Source organism: Chanodichthys erythropterus, chromosome 13 (assembly GCF_024489055.1).
Source record: "Chanodichthys erythropterus isolate Z2021 chromosome 13, ASM2448905v1, whole genome shotgun sequence".
NCBI classification, from domain to species: domain Eukaryota; kingdom Metazoa; phylum Chordata; class Actinopteri; order Cypriniformes; family Xenocyprididae; genus Chanodichthys; species Chanodichthys erythropterus.
Genome location: NC_090233.1, coordinates 25687842 through 25697340, shown reverse-complemented (window position 1 = coordinate 25697340; position 9499 = coordinate 25687842). Strand labels below are relative to the sequence as shown.

Sequence of the window (9499 nt, the reverse complement as noted above, 5' to 3'; positions counted from 1 at the left end):
TCCATATAAACCGAAACAGAAAAATCAAATCTTTTTCATCTTATATCAAAAGTCAGCCATACATCTAATACATCAATTGTCTTAACAACTTTATGATTGTTCTTTATCGATTAAAGAGTAATTTAAAACATCAGTGAAAAAACTCATTGGAAAACAATCTACATTTGGTACAGTTGACTTGTATTTTGCTTTGTATATATGATATTTCCCAAATAAAATAAGATTTGAATTATATTGTCTATCTCCAACCAGTATTACATTCCATAAACAAGATCATTGTTTCAAAAAAATAATAAAAATGGGGAAACCCCTTCTTTAAATATATTACAAAAGAAATTACAGGGATAATATTTATTTATTAAGTGAGTTTTTATTAGGAATTACATGTTTTTTAAAAGTCTGACCACACAGTTACTGAAAAAAAGAGAAGGATAATCATGTTTCCACTTCATGACAGCGTTAGGAAAAATTCTGGTTTCATGTCCAAAACAATGACATCTAAAACCTTATCTGTTCCTTTAAATGTTCTTTGTTTTGTTGTGAATCCTCAACACTCACATACAAGCGTTCATGTACAGTCACAGAAAGTGTGAACATTAAATAACAGGAGGCTGAACAGGTGGAGTTACTTCCTATCTACTGTAATTAAAATTGCGATCATTTATTATTTGGCCCGAGTAGTGCCTGTAAGCGCGTGACCTGCAGCCTCGTGCACGAGTCTGGGTTGCGACCGGAAGTGATCTAATTCCAGACCCGTTCCAAGAGGCCCGAAAGAATCGGGGGGATTTCTATGGTAAGTAATGATATTTGTCTGATGTTTCACCTAATTTATCCGCTTCTGCTGGAGTATATTTGAATTACTATTTATTTTGGCGTGTAGTTATTAGATTTTCACCGGTATTTTCGTGTTTTTCTAAAAGAAATAGAGATAACAAGCTAGTGTGCTAATTTAGCTTTTTCGCTCATCTAGTCAACGGTTTCCTATGAGTAACTTTAAATTAAACGATTTATCTTTTTCGTATTCAGTTACGAATCATGTATATACACCATCAAATGGAACGACATGACTCAAATCTACTGGGTTTAAGTGAAAAATCCCAACAGGTTTTGTTGTGACGTCATTAAACCAGTCTCGTTGTGCGGTGAACCTCTTTTCTCACTGAATGATAGATAATTTAACATGCCTCAGTGGTTTACAATGAATTAATTGTTCGTGTGTTACATTTAAGGTCCTTAAAGGAATATGTGAAGTGATATGCACCGCTCCCTAAAACTTTTAAACACGTCCATAACTTTTTTTTTTTAAATGTTTGACATTTAGGCAACGTTTTGATTCATCATCTAAAGAAATTTCACATTGTCCCTCACTGTGTTCATACCCATTTCATAAACACTCTAAAGAATGATAGTGTGGTGTGTGTGTGTGTGTGTGTGTTTGCAATATAGATTTCAATGTTATTAATCCCCTGAGAGAAACTGAATGTTAGTTTATGTGTGTCCTTCATCACCATTCATTCCCATCCCTGTCTGATTTTCAGGAAGAGATGTCAGGAGAAAGTGTGGTGAGCTCGGCTGTGCCGGCAGCTACAACACGGACCACCTCCTTTAAAGGGTCCAGTCCCAGTTCCAAATACGTAAAGCTTAATGTCGGGGGAGCACTGTACTACACCACCATGCAGACCCTGACCAAGCAGGACACCATGCTGAAGGCCATGTTCAGTGGCCGCATGGAGGTCCTCACGGATAGTGAAGGTACTGTAACAGCTGCTGAGGAAGTATTCAGGTAGATTGATGAAGCATATGGATGCAAATGTGAGGTTCTGCAAAGTCTCACTTTTCACCTCTGATCTTTCTCCAGGCTGGATTCTGATAGACAGGTGTGGGAAGCACTTTGGGACCATCCTGAACTACCTCAGGGACGGAGTCGTCCCGTTACCTGAGAGCCGGAGGGAGACGGAGGAGTTACTGGCAGAGGCAAAGTATTACCTGGTGCAGGGCCTGGTGGATGAGTGTCAGGCAGCATTACAGGTAGAGTACTGGCTACAGATGCTTCACCCAAAAAATTAAAATGGCATCATGTACTCGCGCTCAAGTCGAAAGATTTAGTTCATCTTTGGAACACAAGTGAAGGTATTTTTAATTAAACCTGAGATATTTCTGTTCCAAGTGAGCATGTTTTAGCTTCCTTATCTTATTTTGATGGGATCCATGTATGTGTGTCAACTTCTGTCAAGGTTTTTATGTGAATAAAAGCCTAAATTAAATATGTTTATCATTTAATGCGATCATGTCTCTTAAAAAGACTGTTTAAACTGATTAACCTTTTTAAAGTGTTACATTTTTTGTGTAATTGACCAAAAATCTCTCCGAATTCAATAAAAACATCTTAATTTGTGTTTTGAAGAACGACACGAAGGTAAGTAAATGATGACAGAATTTTCATTTTTGGGTGAACTAACATATTCCATGTTCAAGAAAATATACATTTTAATTTTGAGCAATTTTGAGAAATTATATTTTACAAACCTTTTCAGAACAAAGATGCATATGAACCATTCTGTAAAGTTCCACTGGTGACATCGTCTAAGGAGGAACAGAGGCTCATAGCTACTGCTAATAAGGTAGAAATGCTTCACAACCATGTCAGTCTTAAAGAAATTCTATTCGCTTATGCCCAGAACAGAACCTTGACTTTTCTTTCTGTGTTTGCAGCCTACAGTTAAACTGCTGTACAACAGGAGCAACAATAAATATTCGTATACAAGGTAAAATTAGTTGAATTTCTCACAAGGTTTGGGTTGTTGGGAAGCATACTGTTGAGCTTTCACCTGATCGATTTGCTCTTTCTCTTTGTAGCAACTCTGATGACAACATGTTGAAGAACATCGAGCTGTTTGACAAGCTGTCTCTGAGGTTCAACGGCCGAGTGCTCTTCATCAAGGATGTGATCGGCGATGAGATTTGTTGCTGGTCTTTTTACGGCCAGGGCAGGAAGATTGCAGAGGTGTGCTGCACCTCAATAGTCTACGCTACTGAGAAGAAGCAGACAAAGGTAAGTTTTAAAAGTTTTAAAAAAAACAAAGTTTTAAAAAGTCTGCCCTTCCACAAATTAAGGGCTTTAATTGGAGCAGAAAGTCTTAAATGAATAAAGTCATGGCATTAAATGTTGTATGCACTGCAAAAATGAATATCTTCCTACAGATATCTGTAAGTGGAGTATGAAAACTTTTCTTTTTGCATTGAGTTGATTGAACCTATTAATTTAAGAATCTTTAGACATTTGCACTCGAAAACAAGATAATACTGAGGAAGAACATTTATTTTTTTGCAGTGTGATCAGAAGGTACAGTAAGTTATTTCCATATTCTAGCGGTTTGGAGTAGAGGTATTCAAGCCTTGAGCTTTTTTTGGGGGGTAAAATAAATTAAAAAGTAATGGAGATCTGTTGGAAATTGTATTTTCAATACAACTCATTGTGTGCTTCCTAGACATGTAAATTTAGAGAACATATTCATAATTGGTCCTAAAAAGGTTTTACCCTCATAAAACTGCAGAAAACCTGTTTTTATTAATGTTCAGGAAAAAGGCTGTCCTAAAAGCTTGTCCTTAATGCTCCTGTTAGGTTTGTCACTCACCTTTTTTAATGCTTCCCTCCATCACAGGTTGAGTTCCCAGAGGCTCGCATCTATGAAGAGACCCTCAACATCTTGCTCTATGAGTCTCAAGATGGCCGCGGACCTGACAATGCACTTCTGGAAGCCACAGGGGGTGCTGCGGGTCGTTCCCACCACATTGACGAGGATGAAGAGAGGGAGCGCATTGAAAGAGTGCGCAGGATCCATATCAAGCGGCCCGATGACCGAACTCACCACCACCAGTGACCCTGCAGTTTCTCCAATTTTTTTAGTGCCTTAACAACTACCAGCGCTTCAGTTACGCCCCTCTATTTGCACACGGACATGTCAGTTAAGTTTATACCAAGTCTGCTTCCTCAGAGAGACAAAGGGATACTCTTAAAAAAAGCTTGTTTTGATAATGTTATATGAATATAGCATATAGGGCAGTGCAGCGTTGACCTCAAACGTCAGTTGTGCATTTGAGGACCTAACTAAAAAGTTATGAGATGGTGTTAATGTGAACAGAAGTGCACAACAGATGGGTAGTTTTACTGCATTCATGACATTCCCTTAACGTTTTGCCCTATTTGCTATTCATAAAGCAAATTCCACCAAAAATATCAAGTTGATCAGCTAAACTGTCAATTAATTGTAGATTTGCAGCTAAAGAATATTATCAGAATTGAGCTGTCAGCCCTAGTATTTTCGTCCATTTTATCATCATTTACCTTATTTTTTCTGTTTGAGTGAAGACTGTAGGGTTCCTGGTGCCTTATAGATTAATACTGTGCTTTTTGAGTGTTTTTGTTTTGCGTGTTGTGTCATGGAGTTTAGTTTATGCCCAATTAATTGTTTTTGTTTGCTTTGTTGCTCTGAATTGAAGTGTTAGAGCAAGATTTCACAGTGCTGATAGTGCGTCTTACTGAGATTTGATTTTGAGTTTAAAATCAAAATTCAAATCAATTTTCAAGGCAAGATTCATTGGTCTTGAAAATGTCTGAGGATGATTACAGTGATCAGAGAATTCAGTGAAGGAGGATATTATTGTTATTATAAGAATTCAATCCCTATTTTTACACTCGTTAGAGGAGAGTGTCATACAAATTCTTAATCTGTCAATTTTCATTTTATTATGCTTGCTTAAACTCAGAGGATTATCTGTGCTGGATTTTTGAGATGTCTGTATAAGTTTGGCCAATAGAGGGCAGTATAGTGTTATGGTGCTTTCACTCGTGGCACTTTTAGATGATCAGAACAAGTAATCAGCAAGTTTTCTATGCCCTTTTAGCTACAATCAGTAAACTACTAGAGTAAACTCAGATTATGCTATTAAATACCTTTCTGCTGCACTGTATTAAATTCCATCAAGTTAATTACGCTTCTGGGTTTTGTAAGTGATCACATACCAGAAACTGAGATGTAGTCAGAAGCGTTCGGATGTATATCTGTAATTGAGTAATGGACACCAAGTATGAGAGTGTAATCAGAGACTTGGCAACGTCAAAGAACCTCCAGGACATACAGGAGTGCGAGCTCTTTCTCTTCAGCGTGTAGCATCACAGATTGTTTGTGCTCATTAGTTTTATTAAAGGTGTATTTAAAAAAACAAAAAAACTATGACATCTGTAATACTGTAGAGAAGTTTGTACAGACGTGCACATGAATAAAAAAGGTTTTACATAAAAATTATTTATACACACGTTATCACAAATAAAGATTTCTACAATTTTGTAGACCCAACCTGTGCATTAGTTCATCTTTTATTTCTGTGGTTTGTATGTATAGGTATAAAACAATATTATAAATATGGCTCAACAACAAAGCATGGAAATTACCAAATAAAATGTTAAATTTACAAGAAATGTCATCGCAAGAAGCGTAACCTAAACAACTTGGACAAAAATAGCTTTATTTTCCCTGTAGCTGTAATTTTCCATTTGTACTTCCAGTGATCAATGCTGCTTTGAATCTCCATATAATGAGCGCTTAGTGGTGTGTGTGTGTGTGTGTGTGTGTGTGTGTGTTGTGTATCACATTTTGGTAGGTGGAGAAAGACATCATCTTCCATAAGGATTTACCTCATGAAATATACAGGGACATGGTGACCTCCTTCAGATCATCGAGACTTGATCCGTGGAGCCACCTTTTTATAATGAAAGTGTCTTAAGCACAGGAACAATGATGTTAAATTAAGCAGAAATACAGAAGTAATTACTTACCACCATCAGATGACCATTTTTGCCTTTATAAATCATAGGATCTTGGCCAGTGCTGAAGTCCACACCGCTCTCCTTTCCTGCCTGGATCTCAAACTTTATGCTGTGAGAAGATCAGACGTTAACGCTGTGCCCAAATGGACATTACAGGTTTGAAATTAGGTGATGTTAGTGTTCTTACCTTCCCTGAACCACCTTGATGTTATTCTGCTTGTTTGCAATCATAGCCAGTTTGGTCAAAGCTTCAAACAGGTGGTCACACTGAAGTACCATGTCCCCCTTGGTTAAAGAAACTACATTAGTACATGCAAATTTAGCATAAACTTCTGTAACGTTCTACCGTGAAATAATTTAGAGTTTACATACATCCCGTAAAGCCTTGCTCACCTTCTGTTTTGGATCATTGAAAGCAACATGAAGGATCATAACAGAGTCACCCAGATTACTGACAGAAGCACCTGTGTGCACAAAAAAAATTCACTCTGGACTCTATTCTCAGCACTTTGCAAATAAATGTTACAATAAAACACAAAATCATAATGAACCCAAACTTTTGAACAGTAGTGTAACTTACAGAACTTTCTTAATATTACACTTGACCTTGTCTCTATCAAAAATAAAGTGCAAAAAATATACTTTTAGGGGTACAATATGCCCTTAAAGGGTACACTTTGTATCTTATCTACCTCTAAATGATGCATACTGGTACCTTAGAGGTACATTATAGTCCCTTAGTAATGTAGGTACTAACATGGGTAGATAAGGTACAAAGTTGTGATACTGCCTGGGTAAGAAGCTTGAGGAATGTTACACGGAAATAATTAAAAGGAGACGACTTTAAAAGTTCTGTAATGCTCTTTTATTTCACCAAGTTACTACTACACATATCCTTTTCCCTTCGGGACCTACCTTTTAGAGAAACATAGTCCACTCTCTGTTTGATTTTAGCCTCTTCTACCAGGTATACAGCAGCCTGAGTGAGAATAAGTTGCCTTTGTCTGGGTTTAAATCCATTCCTGTCATACTTCACCACAGGAACGCTGTACTGCAGAGAGAGAGATGTGCTTAGGTGGTGTATGGAGAACAGGCTCTTGAATTACAATTTGGCCTCACAAAAGAGTCTTGATTTACCTTGATACGTTCATGTCGTATAGTCTGAAGAACCCTCATATTGATATCTTGTTCATCTGGTATATGGAACAAAGTGTGTAAGACATACAAAAGATATGTGCAAAACTGTAAGTGCTTTTTTATGTAAAATAAACTGTACTGACTGATTCTAGTGTCCGCAAAAGGAACAGCGATGCTTGGAGGATAGCTATCCTTCTTTCCCTTAAAGATGGCACTGGTTACTACTTTTTGTTGCAGCTGTGAAAAGATACAGCATTCAATCCTCATCATCATCATCATTAGCCAGTTAATAAACATGGTGATTAGGCTGAAAGTGTACTTTAAAAGCCTGTGACAACAGTGATAGTGACCTGTGCTTTTTTCTGTGGTGTAATTCCCCGCACATACTTCCTCACCATCATACGCGTGTGCAGCTGTCGCAGAATCTCTGAGGTCTACAAACAACAGAAAAAAAAAAAATCCTGTTCATGAAAGTATGCATACAGTCTCAAAAAGTATTTGGACACAGCAAGACAGGGTAAAAAAAAAAAAAGAAACGAATACAATGCCCGGCCCAAAAAAAGTCGCTTGGATTTTAATAGGCAAATACTTAAGAGTCTATGGATGGATCATTATTACAGTGATTATTGTTTTTCTAGCATCTCTGGATAGAAAATTATTACAGTTATTATTTTCTAGCATGTTATATGTTTGGCAACAGTACTTTTAACCCTTAAAGATGGAGTGTGTAGCTTTTCCTTTCTTAAACAACCATGTATTAAGATGTATCATGGCCATATTCCAGGATGACAAGATTCATCAGGCTCAAATTGTTAAAGAATTGTTGGGAGGGAGCATGAGGAATCATTTTCACACATGAATTGGCTCTGACCTTAACCTCAGTGTAAGTTTTTGGGATGTGCTGGAGGAGACTTTATAGAGTGCTCACCTCTTGCATTGTCAATACAAGATCTTGACCAAAAAATGATGCACCTCTCGATGAAAATAAATGTTGTGATGTTATTTCCATCAAGATGTGCATCAATTTTTGATGATCTTGTATTGACAATGCAAGAGGTGAGCACTCTATAAAGTCTCCTCCGGCACATCCCAAAGACTTTCAATGAAATTAAGGTTTGGACTCAGAGGTGCCAATTCATGTGTGAAAATAACTCTTCATGCTCTCTAAGCCATTCTTTCATAATTTTAATCCTGATGAATCTTGACAAAACTGAACATTGTAAAGCCAAGTTCAAATTCTTATTTCATTTTGTTGACATATTAGAGTCAAATGTTTTTACTGAAGGGATTTTGGATATAAGGCAAATTATATATGAGCAAACCCCTCTGTAAAAACCTTTAGAATATAGATAGGAATAAAACTGTAAGATAAAATGTCATAACTGAACAGTGCGTGAACAAACTACTTGCCAGTAGTGTCTTGCCTTAAGCACTAAGATCAGATAACAACATATCAAATCAAGTGGCAATTATTCTGATGCCACTTTTAATGCAAAGAAATGCACATAATTTTAAGCGTGGCTTAAGTGCTTCAGGCTTAAAATATCTGTTCAGCTGCTCATTCCCTGATTGAGCAGTGTCTGCATTGTACTGATCACACTGCACTTTTTATCTTAGTCTTCTTATGCTTTTAAGTATGCCTTTAAAAACCTTATTTCATTTTAATTTATCCCTTTTTTATTGTTTTTAGCCTTTTTTATTTTCATTTTTTTTAAAGTACCTTTTTATACTATTTTTATGATTTTTATGTAATTCACTTTGAATTTCCATTGTGTATGACATTTGCTTTTAGTCCAAATAAATAAACTTGCCTTAAGTGTTCAAACACTTTTTGTAGGCGTGGAACCGTTGGGTTCCTCAGATCTTAGTAACCGAGTATTTGTGAATACCTCTGTCATGACTGGAGGAGGTGTCAGCCATGTGGTCTTGTCCAGGACGGTCTTTGGTAACTTGTCTCTGAGTCTATTCAGGTAGCTCTGTCGGACGAAGGCCAGGTATTCAGAGTTGTCAGTAGTTTTTGCATCACGTCTTGTCATATAGCCTTTAATAAACCTGCATGGACAAACGTCATGTCAAAATGGGAATGCCATCTCATCTCTTAAGTGAAAGGTTATACACCTGGTAAGTGTATTAATATTAGAAACTAATATTACTAACTTTTTAATGACTTTGACAGCCCAGGCTCTGCGCTCTCTCTCTTTGCGCGCCTGCGCTCCTCTCCAACACGACTCAATTTTTGTAGCTAAACGATGGGAAAAAATCCCAAAATGAATCACATAAAAATGCAAATAGCGCATGTATGTATGCTATAATAAATATACTTTATATTACAATGCACTGTCATAATATTAAGTAATGTACATCAAATAATATAAATTGTATTAAATCTGTTACTCACCAGCCTCTTTCTGTTTTCGAAACTCTCCTTTGGCTCTGTAGCCTTTGTATTTGGCCTGTAGTTTTGTAGCTGTAAAAGCAACATTAAGGCGTTTATAATAATTGTTCCTTTTTCTTTTTTTTCTGTCTCTCTTGAGT

The 9499-nt window shown here is 36.8% G+C and overlaps 2 protein-coding genes across 2 annotated transcripts in view; one reads left to right on the top strand and one right to left on the bottom strand.

The window, feature by feature from the left end:
* The first annotated feature begins 645 nt into the window (after nt 1-645).
* kctd10 (potassium channel tetramerization domain containing 10) lies at nt 646-5388 on the top strand. The gene is made up of 7 exons (XM_067405772.1): nt 646-793; nt 1539-1752; nt 1859-2028; nt 2535-2621; nt 2713-2765; nt 2857-3052; nt 3663-5388. Exons 1-7 carry the CDS (start codon nt 791-793, stop codon nt 3879-3881), a joined length of 942 nt encoding a protein of 313 aa, XP_067261873.1. The 5' UTR covers nt 646-790; the 3' UTR covers nt 3882-5388.
* A 34-nt stretch (nt 5389-5422) lies between these two features.
* The window catches only part of myo1ha (myosin IHa), a 12218-nt gene continuing 8141 nt past the window's right edge, over nt 5423-9499 (bottom strand). The window contains 11 exon segments of the mRNA XM_067405771.1: nt 5423-5760; nt 5837-5936; nt 6015-6112; nt 6221-6291; nt 6743-6878; nt 6965-7020; nt 7108-7201; nt 7315-7398; nt 8854-9016; nt 9122-9206; nt 9363-9431. Of these exon segments, the coding sequence (XP_067261872.1) occupies nt 5734-5760; nt 5837-5936; nt 6015-6112; nt 6221-6291; nt 6743-6878; nt 6965-7020; nt 7108-7201; nt 7315-7398; nt 8854-9016; nt 9122-9206; nt 9363-9431 (983 nt within the window). The 3' untranslated portion in view covers nt 5423-5733.